Source organism: Schistocerca americana, chromosome 1 (genome assembly GCF_021461395.2).
Source record: "Schistocerca americana isolate TAMUIC-IGC-003095 chromosome 1, iqSchAmer2.1, whole genome shotgun sequence".
Lineage (NCBI taxonomy): Eukaryota > Metazoa > Arthropoda > Insecta > Orthoptera > Acrididae > Schistocerca > Schistocerca americana.
The window spans coordinates 588097327-588122811 of record NC_060119.1 but is presented as its reverse complement, the minus strand read 5'-3'; the positions used below and the strand labels follow the sequence as shown (position 1 = coordinate 588122811).

Here is a 25485-nt window from a genome sequence, read left to right as displayed (position 1 = left end):
TATTTTATGCAAGGATATAATGACGAATAGCTATTCCATGTAATGAATATTCGCAAAAATTGTTAAGATTATATTTGTCTTACCAAAGTATTAGGAATAAAATTAACTATTTTTTAAAAGCTTTGTTACTTATTTTAATCTTTTACTCAACTCGGAGGAGAGCACTCAGGGTGCTTTGTAATGTAAAATCTGAAGTCATTATCCTGTTGTGCAAATGAATCACAGTGCTGAAGTAAGATAAGTTTCCACAAACAGTTACTTGCATGAAACTTGTCGCTGTGGCAAAATCGTGAAATAGAATAGTAAAATTAAAACCAAGAGAACGTTTAGGACCGTCATCCATAAGGAAAGCCTGAAACCAATTTTCAAATGTAAATTTGTTGCTGTCAGGTTTTTGAGACGTAGAAAGCGTCTGATTAATATTCTGGGGACGGACACTATTTTCTACACTATTCTCTTTTCAACAATGAAGACCGAACTGGGTTGGAAGCATTTACTTTTCAGCATTTTCTCTTTAGCTTTCGTAGTGGAATTACGTATGACGACAATAACGACACTGAAACAATCATCAAACGCGGGAGAGAAGCGTCACTTCACACGAAGACAATTAAATTCTACGTAAAAATCGGTCTGTATCCCATTGCAGCATCTGACAGTGAAAGGCTGTTTGACATTTTTTAAAATTCCAGAAGGGTATCAATAAGTCTCTGACAACACTGGTGACAACACTCTTGCCTGCTATGTTTCTGTCATCTGAGAAAATGTTTATTTCTTTGTCTTTGAAAATAGCATGAATACACGAGTATAACATGTGTGTGTGTGTGTGTGTATGTGTGTGTGTGTGTGTGTGTGTGTGTGCGTGAATCACACGCAGTATGCTACCATATGAATGTGCCTACAACAATGTCGTTGCATTGATAACATATTCAGCTAAATTAACTACACAATGGACAACAAACTAATGCCATAAATGATTAATTTTACTGTTTTTATTTCTAGAACTGACATTAAGCATATACTCGATTATCAGGAAAGTCTTTACTTATGAAATAGCTGCCATTTTTCTTACTACGTACTTCCAACTATAATTTATGAAGTGCAGTAGCCTACAGTCTATTGTTTAAAAACTAAAAAATTCAAGAAAGGGAAAAATTGGATGTTCCTGTTTCACATGTTTGTGTTCATGTTAAATGGAAAATGTAGATACTGGCTTCGATTAGCAAGACAATATTTGTCTACATCAGCTGCTACAGAACACTGAAATTTGTGGTATTTTTGAACACCGACAATAAAACACAGTGAACAACACTACAAAGTTAATTTACTATCACATGCGTTGTTCCCGGTAGTTTCACGCAGCTATATCGTTGAGAAACGAGTAAAGTGTATCTGACGTTCTCTCTTCAGAATGGCCTTTACTTATCATTGCGTAAGCTATGTCAGAAACATTGTACGTTAAACGATGTGCGTTCTTGCAGAAGAAAGCAATTTTCAACATCATATTCCAGAAACTCCGCTGAGTTACGGAAATGTTTGTTGACAAAGTATGTGTTTGAGCTATTTTTAAAAGTTTCTTTCTGTTTTGCAGAATGAGCATTTGAAAAAGGTCGCTTACTTGTTATATGGAAGGAATAATGACAAGAAATTATTTATTTACCTTCTAGTGCTTTCCGTAAACGATCGCATTTGAGCCACCTCATTTTACGTAATTGGCAAAATATCCACTAAAACGATCTATTATTGTCACATTAACAGTTTCATACCAAAGATCCCTCAATAAAAGCTGCAGACATACTCTGGCGTAGAGAGATTATAAGCCACAGTCTGATATAACAGTTGCGACACTGTCTAGTTTTCGTTACCCAACGCGATAGCAGTGCGACTAGCGGCCATTAGTTCTGGGTACAATATCGGATAAATATGAGTACTATCGTTTACATTGATTTGTAACGCAGTCTTTACCATAGCGAGCGCGTGTATTGCCATAAAAGTCGACAATTACAAAAAAATGACACTCCATTTGTCATTTGTTAGTTGCCTAAGCACCCGGAGAAGACGAAACTGTAAACTACAGGATAGTTTATGTGCGATTCTCTTTTAACATACGGATACTTACTGAAGAATGTCATTTTCATTTTTAACAAAAAAATTGCCAGTAAATACCAGTAGACCCGATCTACAGAGAGAAGTCATAAGTCTACTCTTCAAGGCGAAGTTTTGTTCGCCACACATCCAGCCCAATTCACTAAATGTTGTTGTATGAAACCTGTGTGATATTATTTAACGTATCATATATGTCACCACGCCTGTAGCTGAAAGGTAGGTTGCACAGATGTAATAAAACGACAAAAAGCAATAAAACTGTTTCGAAACTGGAAAGAACCCAATTCCACAACTGTTGCTACATCTGAGCCACAAACGGTAAGAATCTTCAACATATTCGCCTTTGAAGCAAAAGGAATTACATTTACAAAAACATTCGTTTGTCAGAAAGTCGACTGAAGTGTAATAATGGGCGTATCATTACGCTCCATAACATTTTTTTGTGTCACGGGAAGTTCCTACTAAAATAGGAAGAGACGACAGAAATATACGCTTTTCATGCATAAAATATGTATTTCTATTCTCTCGCCGTCCGCGAAGTAAATTGCAATTCTGCACTTATTCAAAAGAATTTCTTATGTCACTGAATCAGAGAAATTCGGCTGTTTTTGCATATAATTAATGTCTCTTTGTAGTTTAGTAACGCATGGAACGCAAAAATACACCATTATTTCGTTACTTATGTATGAAAATAAATAAAACTTTCATTATTCTCATGACTCATGTCACTCTTTCCTTTCTCACCGCTTGGAGCGCTAGTATCGTTCCAGCTGTCAAACGGTAACAATTTTCACAGAGAATGTAGCGACTGTAGATATCAGACTTTGTTATAGGCTCTGTACTTGGGCGTAACGCATTTGACAGCCTAGTAGCAATGCAGCTTAACGAAAATTAGTTCTGGAACGCTGTATACCGGTGACTACACTACCGCATATATATAGTTTTGAGATGCTGGTAATGTTGCTACGGCGCACTGCACATTTAGTGCTGTATTTCAAAAAGTGACGGACACTGGGGGCTCTCCGAAACCGAAACCATTTCTTAGTTGACGTCCACGATCAGTGGAGGGAAGCCCTTGTACATTCATTGCTAACCATTTTTGTTCAATGATTCAAGCATCAAGTCTCGTAGATTGGAGCACGAAGAAGCGACTGCAGGTACATGGAAGAGAGTAAAGCGCTCATTAGTACACACAGCGCTCATTTTTAAACTTATTTCTTACGTCAAACTAAGTACTGACTGTCATCAATTATAGTCTCATTAGTCACTGACATTTGTTTTACGCTACCTGCAATTTAAAAAGAAGCAAATATATATATTCTTACACAGAGAAAAACCAATGCTCTAAAAAACAGTTATAAACTTAGCTTTACTCTTGATTTATCCGTGTCATTGAGGGGTTTGTGGATCCACCTTAACCCAAACACTTTATTTGCTTCCCCAAACTAGTTTAGGCGATAGTTCATTATCGTTAATCCTTGTGTAATGATCTCAATGTCGACGGAAGGTTAAACCCTAGTCTTATTTCCATCCTTCCTTCCTTTTTTCCGTTATCTTTTGTGGTTTCTCTTTTATTCTAAAACACATGAAATACAGAATTGTTAAATAGTGGAACGCGTAAAGTTTTCAACTTGTTTCAGTTAGCTTTTGCTGCAGTTAAGTACACTTCCTTTTGCTTCTGACATGTCTCGTATGCTACTACGTTACCTGTGTATGGCGAATTTCTTATACAGTATGTTATCAATAACATGAGTGCCTGCCATTAATAAAATTTGATTGGAAATTTGTGGTAAGTTCCTATGGGACCGAACTGCTGAGGTCATTGGTCCCTAGGCTTACACACTACTCAGTCTGACTAAGGACAACACACACACCCATTCCCGAGGGAGGACTTGAACCTCCGACAGGAGGTGCCGCGCGAACCGTGGCGAGGCGTAGCAGACCATGCGGCTACCCCGCGCGACTGAAATTTAATTCTGTGTTTGCATAATGTCTACGTTCCAAACCAACGAAACTGCAGATGTCATGTGAAGAATCGGTGAATCTTAGCATAGATCCTGTGTGTCAACTCAAACGTTGACTTCAATCTCTGTGTGACTGCTTTATAAATATCATTTGTTTGAATAAGCAGTCACATAGTAAACTGAGGCAAACGCGTGAACTAACACACGTACAGGGCAATACTTATTAACGTTTAAAAAGCCCAGAACCGACGTAGATGGAGCTGAGACAAGTAATTTAATATAAGACACATGGAAAATACCCAAAAGTGGATGACAAATGTAGAAATATGACGTCACCACTTGACGCATCTCACCGCACGCGCAGCGGTTGAGCCTATCGCTCCGTTGCATCTGACCATCCCAACCCAAGTATTCACGTCGGGGTGGATCTGGGCCTACGTGTGAGACCAAAGCGCGTGGGGCACAGGGTTCGAGTCTTGCATATGGGAGGGAGGGTATTTTATGTATGCTTTAGAAAACTATGTATTTACTCTGAGGTAAGATTCATTGTTTTATTTATCGGTCTCGCAATCTCCACTGGTTTATTGTACAATACAATACAACAAATACCCAACGCACTGCGTCACAAATAATTGAGTATAAGCTTCCGAATTGCGTCGCTATCAGTAAATGACCTACTTTTTCTTTTCTAAACAAAGTCCGCAATAAAACAAGGACGGATAAAAGGAAAAAAGCAAATTAAGAACGGCTTTTGCTTGGATACAGCGAGGACAACAATTTTTTAACTTCCACGTTTACAACAGATCATATTTACAAAAGGTGTTCGAAAAACGAGTAGCGTAGTGGAGCGATATGCAGCACTGCACCCTACCGGCGACGGTAGGGTCGACAAGCCCAACCGCTACACGTGCGGAGAGGTACCCCATGTGGCGACGTCACATGTTCAACATTTGTCATTTACGTTTGGAGTATTTCCCGACATTTTAAACGTTAACGAAACTCACTCTGTATATACTCTTGAGATCCACAGAATCGTCGCATTATAGCTGTAACACCACTGTTGATTCATTCAAATCGTGCCACTATGCCCAGATTGCATGTGCTGGAGTTACCCCTTTTCCGAACCTGATAAGGCAACTAGCTTTCTGTTCAATCGGAAGGATAGTGTTATGCAAGTTTGTATTATTCATATTCAATATAGTATTAAAAGACAGGTTATCAGCATACAGGTTTATTTATAATGTATCCAAAATACAATCACAAGACAGCAAAGCAGACAATTGTGGGTATGATTCATGTTTATCCGGTCCATCCTTCACTGGTAACTGGCATACACTGTTATAAAATGGCTTCTGTTCTTCAGATATGTGTTTTAGAATTTTCTTCGTATCGTCTATTCCCTTCTTTTTTACTGGAACAGGTCCACCATACACTTGTTTACATGAACATGGCTCCTTCTGTAACTCAGAACTCGAGGACTTCTGTTGATGGAATATGACCCCCTGTTCTAACAAACAATGCGTAGCGCCGATAAACCTAATTTGAAAACAAAAAGTAGACACGACCTCGGTTTCCAATCCGTCGATTCAACAGGTTTATGATTCCATCTTATACCATAGGCATGAAGTCAGCACTTGCTAAATTAGACAAAATACAGTAGCGGTGTGATGCCTTCAGCACAGACCATTTCTCTGCTCTAGAAAGAAGAAAACATTCGTATCTATATTCGACGGTAGCTTCTGATGGACGTTGCGGAGAATCCAAACTCTGGAGCCCCTAATTGTTTAGAAGCCATCTGACCTGCAAAAAGCTTCTTCGGATCAGTGTTCATTCCTCTACTGAAATGAAAGATGTGTATCTGAATATTAAAAGCTACTAACAAAACCGTATCGTTACTACCAAGTTCGCCAGAAGTATGAACATTTCGAAACTACTTTTTCTCACCTACTCTCTTTGTGTAATCCCATCTGCTCCCCGAAGATGACACGACGAACTTTAAAAAGAAACACACAACCGCCCAAATGCAGCGGCCAGATTCCACTAAATCTAACACTGACGGCAAAAATTGCAACACCAAAAAATATTAATGTAGAGTAATGAAATTTCATGTGTACATTCGTCTATGTAAAATAATTACTTAAGTGATTAACACTGAAAAATCACACGTCAATGTAAGCAAAGGATAAGCCACTCCAAATGTGAAATGCTGGTTCATTAATAACCGGACTAACTTCCAGACAGATGAATGTAGGCGTGCAAATGTGCATGCATTGTGTTGTGCAGGTACCGGATGTCAGTTCGTAGGATGGAGTTCCATGCCTGTTGCATTTCGTCGGTCAATACGGGGACTGTTAATGCTGGTTTTGGATGACGCTGGGGTTATCATCCCACGATGTCCCATATGTGCTCGATTGGAGACAGATATGGTGATCGAGCAGGCCAAGGCAGCATGTCGACACACTGTAGAACTTGTTGGGTTACAACAGCAGCATTTGGGCGAGCATTATCGTGTTGGAGAACACTCTCTGGTATATTGTTCATGAATAGCAGCACAACAGGTGGAATCACAATAATTGATGCACAGATTTTCAGAGTTCGTGAGATAACCACGACAGTGCTCATGCGGTCATACGAAATCGCACCCCAGACCAGAACTCAGATTATGTCCAGTGCTTCTACAATAGTTGGTTTTAGGCCCTCAACTGACCTCCTCCTAATCAACAGATGTCATCACTTCCACAGAAACAGAACCAGTTTTCATCAGAAAACACAATAGACCTCCACTCTGCTTCCAGTGGGTTCTCGATTGACACCACTCAAGTCACAAATGGCGGTGGTTTGGGATCAGTGGTACGCACGCTTCAGGACGCCTGGCTCGGAGCTGTCGTAGAAGTTATCGATTTGTTACAGTTCGTTGTGTCACTGTGGTGCCAACTGCTGCTCAAATTGCTGCTGCAAATGCTCTACGATGCGCCAGAGCCCCACGCCCAACGTGACCTTCCCTCTCGGTAGTTACCACGTGGTTCTCCGGCGTCCAGTCTTCTTGCGACCATACATTCTCGCCACCACCGCTGCCAGGTATCATATATAGTGGCTACATTCCTGCTGCAAATCTTTCCGCAATATTCCACAAGGAACATCCAGCTTCTCGTTGCCCTATTACACGACCTCGTTGAAACTCAGTGAAATGTTGGTAATGGCTTCCCTGTCACCTTATGGCATTCTTGGCTATACACGTCTGCCAGCTGAAGTTTGTCTCACAACTCGTTCTTGGTGTTGCGATTAATTCTCCGTCAGCGTATACTACTAATTCGGTAGCCCAGAACCCAATACCAGTTGCCGGTTATCTATTCAACGGCTTCCAGAGGCAACAAATAATTTAAATTGAATATTTTGCATAGTTACTAACCTTTCTTAAAAATTTTAAAACATGTCATGAACTACCCATTAAAAGGTATAATCTAATGTTGAAAGTGTAAAACATTAAGACAAGTTTTGCAGCTAGAAAGTGCTCAGAAGTAACGTAATTGACGGCGCGCAAATATGCGGGCTGTACATAATTTCAAACCTTTGCGAAATTCTCTATCACTGACTCTACTCGCAAAATGAAGTATGGAAAAAAGTTCATCCCCTACTTCATTTTTGCTATTCATGCTGTAAAGCTCCCACATCAGGCATGATGTTTTAATTTATTAGTTCTTGACTACTGCCTCTATTCGGCACACTGTTTGTAGACAGTAACCACATATATAAATGAATGTACCGGCAAAATCATATCATTTTATACCTAATTCAGGGAATAAGACGTCATAAACATTTAGATGCGCGAGAAACTAGCTTCTGCTTAAAATGGACGCAAATTATCCAGACTATATTGATCCAGTGTTTCATAATTGGACCACCTAGCGACTTCCAACGAACTTAACACACATAATTTTAACCTTTCCTAAACATTTTTTCGCTTACGTGCTTAGAGTTAAACACAGTGAGGTGACAAAAATCATGGGATGGCAATGTGCACATATAAATATGGCGATAGTATCGTGTACACAAAGTATAAAAGGGTAGTGTGTTGGCGCAGCGGCTATTTGTACTCCAGTGATTCACGTGAAAAGGTTTCCGACGTGATTATGGCCGCACGACGTGAATAATAAGACTTTGAACGCTATATGGTAGAAGGAGTTTGACGCGTGGGACATTCCATTTTGGAAATCGTTAGGGAACTCAGTCTTCATTGTGTCAAGATTGTGCCGACAGTACCAAATTTCAGACATAACCTCTCACCACAGACAACGCAGTGGCTGACGGCCTTCACGTAACAACCGAGAGCAGCGGCGTTTGCTTAGAGTTGTCAGTGCTAAGAGACTAGCAACACTGCGTGAAACAACTGCAGAAATCAATGTGGGACGTACGATGAAGGTATCGTTTAGGACAGTGAGGCGGAATTCGGCGTTAATGGGCTATGGCAGCTAACGACCGACGCGACAGCCGTTGCTAACAGCACGACACCGCCTGCAGCGCCTCTCCTGGGCTCGTGACCGCATCGATTGGAACCTAGACGAGTGGAAAACTGTAGCCTGGTCAGATGTGTCCCGATTTCAGTTGGTAAGAGCTGATGGTAGGGCTCGAGTTTGGCGCAGACCCCACGAAGCCACGGACCCAAGTTGTCAACAAGGCACTGTGAAAACTGGTGATGGCTCCATAATGGTGTGGGCTATGTTTATATGGAATGGACTGGGATCTCTGGTCGGAATGGACCGGTCATTGACTGGAAATGGTTACGTTCGGCTATCTGGAGACCATTTGCAGCCATTCATGGACTGCATGTTCCCAAACAACTATGGAATGTATGTATGTATGTATGTATGGTATTGTGCCATGTCACTGGGCGGCTGTTATTCGAAATGGCTTTGAAGAACATTCTTGACAATTCGAGCGAATTATTTTGCTACCCAGTTTTCCCGACGTGAATCCGTCCGCGCATCTACGGGACATAATGGAGAGGTCAGTTCGTACAGTAACTCGTTCTCCGGCAACACTTTCGAAATTTTGGATGGCTATAGGGGCAGCATCCATCAAATTTTCTGCAGGGGACTTCTAACGACTTGTTGAGTCCATGCCATTCAAATTGCTGCATTTCGCCTGGCGAAAGGAGGCCCGACACGGCATTATTAGGTATCCCACGACTTTTGTCACCTCAGTATAGTTGGAAAGGGAAGGTCGGCACAAAAGCCGCCACTGCTATAACGCCAAGCAGAACCCCCAAGAAAGTCATAGTTAACTGATTAGTGATTCTGCAGCCAATTCCTAACGTCTACATCAACACTCTGCGAATCACTGTGATGTGCATGGCAATGGTACTTCTTATTGCACCACAAATAAGGATTTCTTCCCGTTGCATTCGTATATGGGCAGCTGTAAGAATAATTACTTAGATACTTGGAACACGCTGTATTTAGTCTGATCTCGTCTTCACTGTACCAGTGGGAGCAATACGTAGAGGCTTGTTGTACATTCCGAAGTTCATATGTTACTTCTGGGTCTCGAAATTTCGTAAGTAGTCTTCCATGGGATGACTAGTATCTGTCTTCAAGTTCAGGTTTTCTAGCGTCTCTAAGGCGGTGTATCATGGATGCAACAAATCTTTGGCCATTCGTGCTGCTCTTCTTTGTATTCGTTCAGTTCTCTCAGCTAGTACTACATCGTATAGCTCTCAAAAGCAGTAATCTACGAAGGGACGCACGAGTGCTTTGCAGGGAACCTCCTTTCCTGATGGATTGTGTGTGCCTTATATTATACCACAGAACAAACGCATAATTCGGTATATAAAGGAAGAAGAAAATCTAATTGTCAAGGGGGATCGGAATGTGGTTGTGGGGAGAGCATTAGAAGAAAGGGTTACGGGAGAATATGGTCTTGGTAGTAGAAATGAGCGAGGAGAAAGACTGAGTTCACCAGTATATTTCAGATAGTGATAGCAGATACTCTGTTCAAAAATCACAAGAGGATGAGGTATACTTGGAAAAAGCTGAGAGGTACGGGAAGGTTCCAGTTAGATTACATCAGGATCAGGCAGAGTCTGAAATAAGATATTGTATTGTAAGGCGTACCCAGGGGCAGATATAGACTCATATCACAATTTAGTAATGATGAAACATGGGCTGAGGTTTAAGAGACTAGTCAGAAAGAAACAATATGCAAAGAAGTGGGATACGGAAATACCAAGGAATGAAGAAATACGCTTTCCAAGGATTGAAGAAATACGCTTTAAGTTCTCTCAGGATAGATACTGCGACAATGAATAGCTCAGTAGGCATTTCAGTTGAAAGAGAGTGGACATTTCTAAAACGGGTAATCACAGAATTTGGAATGAAAAATATAGGTAACAGGAAGGTAACTGCGAGGAAACAATGTGTAACAGAAGAAATACTTCAGCTGATCGACGGAAGATGGAAGTATAAAAATGTTCAGGGAAATCAGGACTACATAGATACTTAGAAATGAAATCAATATGAAGGGCAAGGAGCTAAGACGAAATGGCTTCATGAAAAATGTGAAGAAATCGAAAAGAACTGATGGTAGGAAGGAATGACTCAGCATGTGCTAAAGTCAAAACAGCCTACGGTAAAATCAATAGGAAGAGCGATAACATTAAGAGTTCAATGGGAATTCTACTGTTAAATGCAGAGGAGCGAGCGAAAAGACGGAAAGAGTACACTGAATGCCTTTATGAAAGGGCGGGCGGTGGGGGAGACTAGTCTGGTGATGTGTAAGAAGAAGAAACAAGAGTCGATAGAGAAGAGATAGGGGATCCAGTATTATAGTCAGAATTAAAAGAGCTTTGGAGGAGAATAGGTAACATTCCATCGGATTTCTAGCATCTTTGGCGTAAGCGGCAACAAAATGACTATGTTCACCTTGTTGTGTTGAACGTTTGAGTCTGGTGATACACTGACAGACTTTCGGAAAAACATCATCCACACATTGAACTTCCTGGCGGATTAAAACTGTGTGCCGGACCGAGACTCAAACTAGGGATCTTTGCCATTCGCGAGCAAGTACTCTACCGACTGAGCTACCCAAGCACGAGTCGCGACACCTCTTCAAAGTTTTAATCCGCCAGTACCTTGTCTCCTACCTTTCATACTTCACAGAAGCTCTCCTGCGAACCTTGCAGAACTAGCGCTCCTGAAAGAAAGGATATTGCGGAGACTTCTTCCAGGAGTGCCAGTTCTGCAAGGTTCGCAGGAGAGCTTCTGTGAAGTATGAAAGGTAGGAGACAAGGTACTGGCGGATTAAAACTTTGAAGAGGTGTCGCGAGTCGTGCTTGGATAGCTCAGTCGGTAGAGTACTTGCTCGCGAAAGGCAAAGGTCCCCAGTTCGAATTTCGGTCCGGAACACAGTTTTAATGTGCCAGGAAGTTTCATATCAGCGCACAATCCGCTGCAGAGTGTAAGTTTCATACTAGAATCATCCATACAATTTCTAAGATTGCAAGAGCCGACAAGTGCGAAAATTATCGCACAATCAGCTTAGAAGCTCATGCATACAACTTGCTGACAAGTATAATATATAGAGGAATGGAAAAGAAAATCGATGATCTTTTAGACGACGATCAATTTGGCTTTAGGAAAAGTAAAGGCACCAGAGGGGCAATGCTGACGCTGCGGTTTATAATGGAAGCAAGAGTAAAGAAAACTCAAGACACGGTCATAGGATTTGTCGATCTGGAAAAAGCGTTCGACAGTGTCAAATAGTGAAAGATGTTTGAAGTTTTTAGAAAAAAACGATTAAACTACAGGGAACGACGGGTGATGTATAATATGCACAAGAACGAAGAGGGGGAGACCAAAAACGAAGTGCTCGGATTGAAAAGGGTGTAAGACAGGCATGTAGTCTTGCGCTCCTCATGTTCAACTCATACATCGAAGGAGCAATGACGAAAAGATTCAAGAGCGGGGTTAAAATTGAGGAGGAAATGATATGAATGAGAAGATTCGCTGATGATATTGCTATCCTCAGTGAGTAAAGAAGAACTACAGAATCTTTTGAATGGTATATAGAGCCTAATGACTACAGGTTATGGATTGAGAGTAAATCGAAGAAAGACGAAACTAATGAAAAGAAGCAGAAATGAGAACAGAAGAAAACATCAGAATTGTGGATGACGAAGTCAAGGAATTCTGCTATATAGATAGCAAAATAATCAATGACGGACGGAGCAAGGAGGACATAAAAAACAGACTATACCTGGCCAAGAGAAGTCTACTAGCATCAAACTAACTAACTAACTAGCATCAAACTAACGGTTTGACAAATAGTAATGTACTGGGAATATAGTTCTCAGTGAAATTACGACGGAAACTAATCTGTCACTTTTAATTTGTTTGGTCCGGTTTACCGTTTTCAGACTTGAAGAGTTCATAAAAGCTCCTACATATCTAACATCATGTCTCCTTTATCTTGTAGTTGGCAGTGAGTTACTGGTTCACATCGGTGACTTTTTAGTGCTTTCGTCCAGGTTTAATGGGGTGGTATCATATTACAGCATGGAAAAAAAGTGTAATTTTTAATATTAGGGTTCATAATGAAATATAATATCCCATTGTACCTCTTAAGTCTGTAAATGAGAGTCAAGAGATACTTACGTGGTAAACGCCTTGACATTTCTATCCATCAGGAGATTATTGGCTTTGACTTTGAGAGGCTATACATAGAATAAGAACAGTAATAAAAGTATATCTCGATATTTACTAATTTTTACATTTACATCAGTTATTTTTACGGATCGTTGAAGCTCCTATAATCTAGTACATAATTACAGATACACACAGACCCATTGTTTGTTTACAGTTAACATTTTACTCTTCAGTATTCTACGCTAGTTTTCTGTTCATTCACAATATTATCACAACACAGCATCAGTAGTGGAAATCGAGAGTGCACAATTTTAAGAGTACGCATCTTTTTAATGTCTAGTGCACCTCAAACGTTTCCATGCAGCACACAACTCCTCTGTTTGTTACTGTTTTCACGTCGTGTCAGAGATCTTCGGTCTGGAAGGCCAATTAGTGACTTTTATGTTAGATGGTCACCAGTTTCTTTATCTTAATCAGTCATGTGCTGTAGTGCAGAGTGCATACAAAATGTACGAAAAGTATAGTGTTCAGTAATATGTAAAGTATCTTCAAAAGAACAGTATCTACAGTTAGTAACACAGAAGCGACAGTAAAATAAAAGGATTTACATCTGACGAAGCAGATAGACGCTATGAAACTTTTGGTAAAGACAAAAAACTTTGTTGCACCAGTGAAGTCACGGAAAAAAAAGAAACGTGGCGTCACTAGCCCCTGGGCGTTCTGTTAGTTTCAGAACTGTAGCTGCGATCATAAAATACTGGAGCGTAATCTTTAATACTTGGGAGTTGAACTTTATTCCGTTTCATGGTAAATATTTCATTTAGTTTTAAAATTGTAAAAAATATGTCCACTTCTCACGTAGGTTTCAGGAGTCTAGTCGGTCTTGTTCTCTGAATTTCTGAAGGATGTTGTGGTACAGATTGACCAAGTAAAAGTTGTCCCGAAAAGCGATTTTGAAACTTTGACAATTTCATTTATACAGCAAGAATATCATTTGCAATCGGAACATTTACAATTGTGTGTAAAGTGCAGTTATCTTGTTCATTAATTAGACCAGCTTATTTCGTTTTAGACTCAAATATATTCCTGGTCAGTTATATTTTTGTCACCCGTTATTTGCAGGCAGAAAAATGACTTTACCTTTTTGACATTGTGATTACTTCCTTCGTTCATCTGTCCCTCCCTCTCTTTGTTGACCTTCGTGTTTCGCGAATAGACTGTCGTACGAGTTACATGTACGTTCGAATAGTGCAGATTACACAGTAACGTAATAATAACATCAGTAAAAAAAAAAAAAACAATATTATCACCGTAATAGACGCAACTGCCCTCTGAAAGAGGTTTCAGTTACACATGTCCTTTTTAAGACAGGTTTGTCGATGTATGAGTTCTTTCAGTGTAACACATTTTCACATCGTCATAATTTGTTAAATTAAAATCGTCAGAAGGTAAAACTAAATGTGTAGAATTGTTGGATGTGGAGCACCCAAGAAACGCAGCCACCTAAACCTGAAAGGTTTCCTTTATTCACTTTCTCAACCTTGCGAACTGCGTAACTATTTCGTATAGGTGGCCGCGAGTAGTGTAAATAAGGTGCAGAGTCAAGTTTTTGTAGTTGATGACGAGCGCAATTATTACTTCCAAAAATTTCAGAGGACTGCTGACTTGAGTTTCCATTCGACAGACGAATTAGCATCAAAAACTTTTATCCCTCGCATGTGGCAGTCCAAGCAGATGTGGAATTTGAACTGAGGACATTGATATTAAATCTGATGTTTATAACTACTCCTCCACCACGTCCCCTGGCCACATACTGATGAATCAAAATTCAAACCGCCTGTCTGTAAGTCGAGCGCAGTCACAGTGCTACGCTTTAGCGGCCTCGAAGGCAAGGGCGGGCATCGTAAGTCATCGTGTAAGATTATTTTCCTCAATAACACATTAGTATCTCTATAGCCAATACAGAAGACGGAAGAGCGATGGATGCAGAAAGAACACACGTATTGCTCCCAACAGGATAGCGGTGAATTCATGAGAAGTAGTTTCTCGAAACTTGAAAAGAGATTATTGCCAGTCACACAATCAAATAAGCCACCCGAATGCAACGCTAAATTTCATGGCATTTGATGCGGAGTAGGTATTTCGTTACGCTAAGCAATCTCTGAAACAGAGCTTTTTAAGTCTGCAGTCCTTTGAAAACCCAATCAGTCGCGATAAAAAACGGAGAAAACCGTTGATAATTTTCAAACTATTGCTTGTAAGAACAGGAAGACACGCTAGCACCGACTCTTTGGACGCATTGTGATGGCGCAGCGGCAGCTGGAAGGTTAGCACAGCCAGAGGTGAGTGGCGATGGCCAGCGTTGCTCCTTGGTGGTTCAGTCTCGGCAGTTCAAGGGCGGACGGCGGCGCTAAGAGCCGATTGGGATGACGGTGGCGGCGGCAGGGACGGTTGCGGAGGCGGCGTCGCCGGTGGCGGTGATGGGGGCGGCAGCAGCGCCAGCGTGGGGCGCTGGCGGCTGCCAACCCCCAAGCCCCGCCTCCAACTCGCGAGCCACCGCGAAGCACAGACGGTCCTGGTTCGGCGCCGCCACCACCTGAGCAAGTAACACAGTCACCGTAGAGTTGCAGTTATGGGGAGGCCCTCGATTCAGTGCTTCCCAACCTTTCTGAATCCATTACACCTGAATGTAATAAGATGTTAAAAAATAGCTCTGAGCACTACGGGACTTAACTTCTGAGGTCATCAGTCTCCTAGAACTTAGAACTACTTAAACCTAACTAACCTAAGGACATCACACACATCCATGCCCGAGGCAGGATTCGAAGCTGCGACCGTAGCGGTAGCGCGGTTCCACTGTAGCGCCTACAACCTCTCGGCCACCACGGCCGGCTCGCTAGATTGCAGATTATACAGGGTGTTACAAAAAGGTACGGCCAAACTTTCACGAAACATTCCTCACACACAAATAAAGAAAAGATGTTATGTGGACATGTGTCCGGAAACGCTTAATTTCCAAGTTAGAGTTCATTTTAGTTTCGTCAGTATGTACTGTACTTCCTCGATTCACCGCCAATTGGCCCAATTGAAGGAAGGTAATGTTGACTTCGGTGCTTGTGTTGACATGCGACTCATTGCTCTACAGTACTAGCATCAAGCACATCAGTACGTAGCATCAACAGGTTAGTGTTCATCACGAACGTGGTTTTGCAGTCAGTGCAATGTTTACAAATGCGGAGTTGACAGATGCCCATTTGATGGATGGATTAGCACGGGGCAATAACCGTGACGCGGTACGTTTGTATCGAGACAGATTTCCAGAACGAAGGTGTCCCGACAGGAAGACGTTCGAAGCAATTGATCGGCATCTGAGGGAGCACGGAACATTCCAGCCTATGACTCGCGACTGAGGAAGACCTAGAACGACGAGGACACCTGCAATGGACGAGGCAATTCTTCGTGCAGTTGACGATAACCCCAATGACAGCGTCAGAGAAGTTGCTGCTGTACAAGGTAACGTTGATCACGTCACTGTATGGAGAGTGATACGGGAGAACCAGTTGTTTCCGTACCATGTACAGCGTTTGCAGGCACTATTAGCAGCTGATTGGCCACCACGGGTACACTTCTCCGAATGGTTCATCCAACAATGTGTCAATCCTCATTTCAGCGCAAACGTTCTCTTTACGGATGAGGCTTCATTCCAACGTGATCAAATTGTAAATTTTCACAATCAACATGTGTGGGCTGACGAGAATCCGCACGCAATTGTGCAATCACGTCATCAACACAGATTTTCTGTGAACGTTTGGGCAGGCATTGTTGGTAATGTCTTGATTGGGCCCCATGTTCTTCCACCTACGCTCAATGGAGCACGTTATCATGATTTCATACTGGATACTCTACCTGTGCTGCTAGAACATGTGCCTTCACACGTACGACACAACATGTGGTTCATGCACGATGGAGCTTCTGCACATTTCAGTCGAAGTGTTCGTACGCTTCTCAACAACAGATTCGGTGAGCGATGGATTGGTAGAGGCGGACCAATTCCATGGCCTCCACGCTCTCCTGACCTCAACCCTCTTGACTTTCATTTGTGGGGGCATTTGAAAGCTCTTGTCTACGCAACCCCGGTACCAAATGTAGAGACTCTTCGTGCTCGTATTGTGGACGGTTGTGATACAATACGCCATTCTCCAGGGCTGCATCAGCGCATCAGGGATTCCATGCGACGGAGGGTGGATGCATGTATCCTCGCTAACGGAGGACATTTTCAACATTTCCTGTAACAAAGTGTTTGAAGTCACGCTGGTACGTTCTGTTGCTGTGTGTTTCCATTCCATGATTAATGTGATTTGAAGAGAAGTAATAAAATGATATCTAACATGGAAAGTAAGCGTTTCCGGACACGTGTCCACATAACATATTTTCTTTCTTTGTGTGTGAGGAATGTTTCCTGAAAGTTCGGCCGCACCTTTCTGCAACAGCCTGTATAGTTGCGCCGTCGCCAGTGATATCGCTGGTGCCGTGCTGCCTGGTATCACGTGATTGTGGAATTGAAACGGGCGCTGCGGTCGCCACACCAAAAGATTACCATATATGGTGCGGGACTGAGCACCAATGACGTCACCGGCAATGGAGCAGCTACACCCGCAGGACAGCAGCATCCACATGACAGTTAACCACTTAACAACGGCAGACGAAATATCTGCCGGAAGCTCGTGGGCAGTTAACCACTTGACATGGCTTGAAACCCCAGAAAATTTTATTAATGGTTATCGCCGCGAGAGCACGCATTCGTACAAAATTGTATTTAGTTTTTCTAAATGTTTTCTTAAACCACGAACTAATGAGCTAGTGAGAAGATCGGAATTATTTATTTGTAAAAATCATTTTTATAGAAGGACGAAACGATTTTTAGTGCATTGTGAGTGCTACATACAACTCCTTTACAGAAAAGAAAGCTAACTGTCCACATTTGTGTTAGACGCTTACTACAAAGCATGCTTCCTCAGTACCACTCCTCTCCCTAGCGACACTTGTTCCACCAACACCTTGTAGTTACATTTAAAACCAGTCAAGCTGAAATATGTGCACTACAGGAAAAAGTATTCTAAAATTACGTAGTCTGTTAAAATGCATTTCTTGTGTTTCTTGTACTGCCACGAGAGGCAGCAGTTTATGCTACGACGTTTATTCTTATGCTGATGACAAATGGTTCAAATGGCTCTAAGTGCTATGGGACTTAACATCTTAGGTCATCAGTCCCCTAGACTTAGAACTACGTAAACCTAACTAACCTAAGGACATCACACACGTCCATGCCCGAGGTAGGACTCGAACCTGCGACAGTAACAGCAACGTGGTTCCGGTCTGAAGCGCCTAGAACTGGTGACTGTTACACCAGAAAACGGCTAGGTCGTTTCCTTAGACGCTTACGTGTTATCTGAAAAATCCCTACACATCGGATTTCAGAAGTTGTGACAATTGTTCTTCTGTGGCATACTTCACCTGGATAATTGATTTACGACACTTTTTTCACAGAAGGTGAGGAAACACTTCCTTCACATGCATTTTAAGCATATTTCTGGTATGTAGGTCTACACGTTGTACACGGAATGTTGCAACTATGGCTAAAATGTTACAGGTATGTCACAACCACAGTTTACGCTTCCTATCCTTCCAGTCGTTTCTGTTTATGGCAATATAACAAGTAGTTAATTATTATTATTATTGTTATTACATTTATGAAATATCCCGTCGGTTCTTGTGGGAACATAGATGTATTACAAACTTCTACGATAATATCTACTTAATAGTTCGTTATAAACCGTCTTTCGGCTTCTTAGGTCATCGTCAGACAACTTAATTCTAAATAGATAGTCCACACAACTTCAGCGAGAGTTCATAGCTGTACAAATACTATTGTACAAAGATATGTGATATTTTATGACTATATCGAGACAAAACACAATCATATACCCGACGAAATTCCGAACAAAAATGGCTCTGAGCACTATGGGACTCAACTGCTGAGGTCATTAGTCCCCTAGAACTTAGAACTAGTTAAACCTAACTAACCTAAGGACATCACAAACATCCATGCCGGAGGCAGGATTCGAACCTGCGACCGTAGCGGTCTTGCGGTTCAGGACTGCAGCGCCTTTAACCGCACGGCCACTTCGGCCGGCAATTCCGAACAAATAAATCTTATGTTACAATATATTCAAATATTAAAACTATAGGAATGTATAAGAGAAATATGTTGTACAGGTGAGTAAAAGTATAGGTTACTATGTCATATCGACAAACTAGTGAATGTGATCAACAGGCCGAAAAATAGGGGGAGGGGGCGCGGGAGCGCGGGGGGGGGGGGGGGAGGGGGCTGTGGGAAGAAGTCTATGGAGTGTGGGTGTGGAACAGTTATAACAAGCTTATTATCTAATGATGAGAGAAAAATGATTGGCTGCTGCTACTTTAGTAAGGATGAGTAACGGAGCTATGCTTGGTCGTTCAGGGCCAGGTCAGGATTCCTTGATTGGTGTTTATTAATTGCCAGAATTTCGAGTAATGCCAGTTTTATGCCTTTAGTTCCTCTATGGAGAATATCACACTTCATATCATATGAATGACATTCATTCAGAGCATGTTCAGCAAAAGTGGAAACTTTCTTTCTCAGCAACTAACCGCTACTCATGTGATTCAGAGAGCATGCAGAAGGCTATGGATTCTTTTAATAACAAACAAATGGGCTGGCAGCTTGCCTCAAAAATGTTCGGCGTCCCTCAAGCTACTTTAAGCAGAGTACAAGGCTAGAATAAGAAGTTCTAGAAACTGATAAAGGTTTAGGCCAGTACCAGAAAACGTTTGCAACAGAGTTAGAAATTTAGCTGTTAAAGCACATTAAAGACCTTGAATCCAAGCTATTTGGACATACACCGAATGATGTAAGGAAACTTCCATTTGAGTTGGCCAAGAGTAATGAAACTGGTAACCTGTTAAGCAAGTAGACATTGATGGCATGTAAATATCTGTTATATTAAATAAAGCAAACAATATGCATTTGATAGCCTACCTATAGTTCGATAAACCACACTTTTGTGCCGATTACATGAGACCTTTCCAGATGAGACATATCATTTTGTCCAACGGCTTTCATGACATGAGACTGTGTACGCTTTCTAATAATACATTGTGATAATCGTATAAGATATAATGTAGTTTTCTTTCACGAATCGCTGTGTGGTTAATAAGTTTTAGTAACTTACAAAAAACAGATTTTATAATACAAAAAATGTACCCATAGCAGAATTTTTTCCCTTAGGGTACGTCATTCTGGAAGACTTCAGGCTGTCTTTGCTTTGTGTATGACACCTGCCACTAATAATAATAGTAATAATAATAATGTGTATGCCCTATGGCAATCTAATAGTCATAACGTAACTATTATTGTGTTGCGCCACCGGTTTGTTTATTTGTTGCAAAGTGAATAATAAGCAATTTCTGATCCATTGTGGGAAACACCTACAGCCTGGAACAACATTTTCGAGAGATATTTAAAATCTGATTTTTATGCCTCAGTTTTACTGCCATAGATTCATGGTACAAAGTACAAAGCATGTGCATAATGTGTAGACTTTGTGAGGAAGAAGATGTTCATACATTTGTTTCACAAGCAGTAACCTCCACATCTACATCTACATCATACTCCGCAAGCCACCAAATGGTGTGTGGCGGAGGGTACTTTCGGTACCACTGTCTGATCCCTCCAACCCTGTTCCACTCGCGAATAGTGCATGGGAAGAATGGTTCTCGGTAAGCCTCTGGGTAGGCTCTAATTTCTCGAATTTTCTCCTCGTGGTCAATACGCGAGATGTGTGTGGGGGAAGTAATGTGTTGTCTAATTGCTCCTGAAAAGTGGTGCCCCCATATTTCAATAGTAAATCTCTCCGTGATGCACAACGTCTCTCTTGTAACGTCTTCCACTGGAATTTCTTTAGTATCTCCGTAACGCTCTCTCGCCAGCTAAACGATCCCGCGACGAAACGCGCCGCTCTTCGTTGAATCTTCTCTATCTCCTCTATCAGTCCTACGTGATAGGGATCCCAGATAGATGAACAATACTCAACAATCGGGCGAACAAGCATCTTATAAGCCATTTCTTTCATGAATGAGTTACATTTCCTTAAGATTCTTCCGGTGAATCTCAGTCTGGTGTCTGCTTTTCCAACTATCTGTTTTGTATGTTCATTCCATTTGAGGCCGCTCTGGATAGTTACGCCTAAATATTTTACGACAGACACTGTCTCCAGCTGTTTGTCATAAATAGTGTAGCTGTACAGTAGTGTATTTCTATTCCTATGTATGCGCAATATGTTACATTTATTTACGTTCAGGGGAAACTGCCAGAGTCTGCACCATTCATCAATTCTCTACAGGACGTACTGCAAATTCTTACTATCTTCTGGTATTGCTACTTTGGTACAAACAACAGCATCATCTGCGAATAGCCTTAAAGAGCATCCGACGCTTTCTACTACATCATTTATGTATATTGTGAACAACAACAACGGTCCTATCACACTTCCCTGTACTACTCCGGATATTACCTATACATGTGCCGATTTAGTTCCGTTAAGAGTGACGTGTTGAGTTCTATCTGCAAGAAAGTCTTGAATCCAATCGCAGGTCTCCTCAGATACTCCGCAAGCTTGTATTTTTTTCATTAAACGGCAATGCGGGACGGTGTCAAATGCCTTACTGAAGTCAAGGAACACGGCATCAACCCGAGCGCCGTTGTCCACTGCGCTGTGGATCTCATGGAGGAACAGAGAGAGCTGAGTTTCGCAGGATCTCTGTTTGCGGAATCCATGACGATTTTTATAGATGAGCTGTTCATTTTCCAAAAATGTCGTAACTCTTGAGCATAAACATGTTCCGTAATTCTACAACAGACTGGCATAACGATATACGTAGGTCAACAATTGTGTGGATCTGTCTTACGCCTTTCCTAAAATCGGGAATGACCTGCGTTTTTCTTCAGTCGTTAGGTACCTTTCGTTGCTCAAGCGATCTACGATAAATTACTGCTAGAAAGGAAGCAAGTTACTTCGCATAATATTTATACAATCTTATAGGTATCTCATCTGGTCCTGTAGCCTTTCCACTACTAAGTGATTGAGCCGCGCGTGATAGCCGCCCGGTCTTGGACGTTTTGTCACGTTCCACGCCGTTTCCTCCGTCGGAGGGTCCAGTCCTCCCTCGGGTATGGGTGTGTGTGTTGTTCTTAGCGTAAGTTAGTTTAAGTAAGATTAAGTAGTGCATAAGCTTAGGGGCCGGTGGCCTCACCAGTTTGGCCCCATAAGACCTTACCACAAATTTCCAAATAAGCACTTGTAGCTGCTTTTCAATTTCGCGATCGGTTATCTCAATATCTGCCAGTTCGACGTTCGAGCGACGATTGAAAGGAGGGACAAAGTTGCCATCTTCCGCGGTGAAACAACTTCGGAAGACCGAAATCAGTATTTCGACCTTCTCTCTGTTATCTTTCGTTTCGGTGCCGGTATGGTCGCTGAGAGAATGAGTAGATGATTTTGAGCCATTTACTGATTTTACATACAACCAAAATCTCTTAGAATTTTTAGTCAGGTCGGTTTACATCGTTTTACTTTCAAAATCATTGAACACTTCTCTCGTTGCTCTCCTTACGCTCATTTTCGCTTCGTTCAGCATTTGTTTGTCAGCTAGCTTATTACTTCTCTTGAATTAAGTGCTATTCTTTTACGTAGCGCTTTTCTAACATGGTTATTAAACCAGGGTGGATCTATCCCACCCCTTAAAACCTTACTCGGAACATACTTGTCTAGGGCATATTGAACGATGACTTTGAATTTTTTCCATTTGTTCCCCACATCTTCGTCCTCATCAACGAACATTTGATGCTGACTGCTGAGAAGTCTGAAATTTGTATCCTGTCAGCCTTGCTGAGAAAATATATCTTCCTACCTTTCTTATTCCTTGTAGGACCCGTCGTTATAGATGCTGTCACTGCCTTATGATCACTGATACCTTCCTCTACGTTAACTGATTCGATAAGTTCAGATTCGTTTGTTGCCAGGAGGTCTAAGACGTTACCCTCACAAGTTGGTTCTCCAAGTATCTGATCAAAGTAATTTTCGGACAGGACATCCAAAACAATGCCATACGAATCCCTGTCTCTGGCACCAGTTTTGATAGCATAACGCTCCCAATCTATACCTGACGAGTTGAAGTCACCCCCTATTACAACGGCATGATCAGGAAAATTACTAATGATATTCTGAAAGCTCTGTCTGAAGCGCCCTACAACCTCAGATCCTGACCCAAGTAGTCTATAAAGGCATCCGATCATCAGTTTTGACCGTTCTTTGATACTCAATTTCACACAGATTAATTCACATTCGGAATCTGTGATAACTTCACTAAATTTTATCGAATTTTTTACTGCAATAAACACGCCGCCACCATTGGCGACTAACCGATCCTTACGATAAACGTTCCAGTCTGAACTTAGTATTTCATTGTCACTGACGTCTGGCTTCAACCAGCTTTCTGTTCCCAATACTATCTGCGCATTATAACCTTCAATAAGCTATACTAATTGTGGGACCTTTCCTTGGATGCTCCTGCAGTTTACTAAAATTATATTAACCTTTTCTGTCTCTGATCAACGAGGACCGAGATTCTCTGATGTCGCTGTAACTGATTTAATAGGCAAATTGTCTTTGATCCCAAGGGAGGGGTCCTCTAACCTAAAAATGCCCCATGTGCACGCCACATGTACTCCGCTACACTAGTAGCCGTTTCCTGCGTGTAGTGCAAGCCTGACCTATAAAAGGGGACTCTAAAATTCTGCACCTGATAGCGGAGGTCGAGAAATTCGTATCCGATACCATCGCAGAGCCGTCTGAGCCTCTGATTTAGACCTTCCACTCTGCTCCAAACCAGAGGACCGCGATCAACCCTGGGTACGATGCTACAAACAGACAGCTTAGCCTGCACCCCGCGTGCGTTGCTAGTTGCCTTCACCAAATCAGTGAGCCGCCGAAAGGAGCCGAGGGTGGCCTCAGAACCCAAGCGGCAGGCATCATTCTTGCCGACATGTGCCACAATATGCAGCCGGTTGCACACAGTGCGCTCAACAGCCGCCGGCAGGGCCTCCTCCACATCACGGAGGAGACCTCCCGACAAACATACCGAATGCACACTGGAATTCTTTCTCGCCTTGCCTGCTATCTCCAAGAGGGGCTCCATCACCCGCCTAACAGTGGAGCTCCCAATGACTAGCATACCCACCCTCTGTACTTGTCCGGACTGGGCAGGAAAATCGACCACTGGCCCAACAGGAGAGGCAGCCCGTGCTGGCTCAGAGTTATCATCAACACTTGGTAGCACCTCGTACCTGTTGCTAAGATGTAGAGAGCAAGCCTTACAGCATGCTCCCTCTTTCGCCTTCCGCCCAGTGAGACGCGAACCCACCACTGTCTGCCACCCGCTCTGGAGTGAGGACGGAGATGCGTATCGGAAGTCGCAGTAATGTCCGGGCCACCAGGGGATTCCAGTGACACCAAAGATGTCGCAGGGATCGTCACTGGCGCCCCGACGTCACCGCAACTCCGAGTATTAGCTAGACGCTTGTCGACGGTAGCCAACGCAGCTTCCAGCTGTTTACGGACAGCAGCCAACTCTCCTTGCGTCCGCTCACAAGAAGCACAGTCCATAGCCTTATCGTACTCTGTATAAAATAGAAATAAGGGCTCAAATGGCCCTACTGGGTTTGAAAATATACCAAAGGAGAAGAAGGTAACACTAAAAGTTGGTGCGCACATTTCTCACTGAACTCTGAGAGCGAAAGCTATTAAACAGAAATAATTTTCACTACACGGAAAATTTACACTAGGAAGCCGCCCTACACAACGATATTCTCAAGACTTACGCAAAAACAAAACCTAAGATTAATTTTCTAACCACTAATATATACAGTAAAATACACACGTACAGGTCACTTTTTTTGCAGAAAACAAAAAACAAAGACTAAATTAATTTACAGTTTATAACAAAAGTGCTGCTGCTGCTTTGCTGCGCGTCCTCTCGACTCGGCGGCTGCCGCTACACTCTGTAGTTTCATGCGTTAATGTTAGTACTCGTATTTTTTTGAAAATAAAATCGAAATTATTGGTATCACAGCCATACAAAATTGTGATTACTGTAATGATTTCCTAAAAGTAGTTTAGTTTTGTGGAAGAAACGCAGTCGCACCGTTTTGTTTTTACCCCTCATTAAGTTTCATTTTTCTCCTCAGCGGTAATTAGCCCTTGTTGGGAATCACTGGCCTAGAAGAATGCTACAGGCAGCCAGTACAGGGACTTAGCTCCAACGTTCCATTCAAGACTCTTCTTCTACTTTCTTCAAGTGTAAGAGATTTGCTTGCTACATTATCCTGCTGAATGCCTCTATTGTCTAACTATTTGATCTTCTCACATCTTTCTTGGTCTACCTATTGATGTCATCACCGTCGGTCGAAGGTGTATTATTTTTTTAGGCATTCTATTTGCATTAATTCCTGTAACGCAATCTCTCCATAACCTTTCTATACTCCTTGATTTCTTCATTTATAGTTTTAAGTCCCAGTCTCTGTCAGCTGTTCTTCTAAAAAACCTCATTTCCGCAGCTTGTCGATTTCCAGCTCTTATTATCTAACTCTCACTGTCATTAAGTATTGCCAGTGTTTTTTAAAA

The 25485-nt window shown here is 41.9% G+C and overlaps 1 protein-coding gene across 1 annotated transcript in view; it reads right to left on the bottom strand.

Moving 5' to 3' along the window:
• Nucleotides 1–12798: 12798 nt before the first annotated feature.
• LOC124625231 (fatty-acid amide hydrolase 2-A-like) overlaps nucleotides 12799–25485 on the bottom strand; it is a 255926-nt gene continuing 243239 nt past the window's right edge. Inside the window, exon 11 of the mRNA XM_047149155.1 lies at nucleotides 12799–15302. Coding sequence (XP_047005111.1) covers nucleotides 15117–15302 — 186 coding nt within the window. The 3' untranslated portion in view covers nucleotides 12799–15116. The remainder of the gene's footprint in view (nucleotides 15303–25485) is intronic.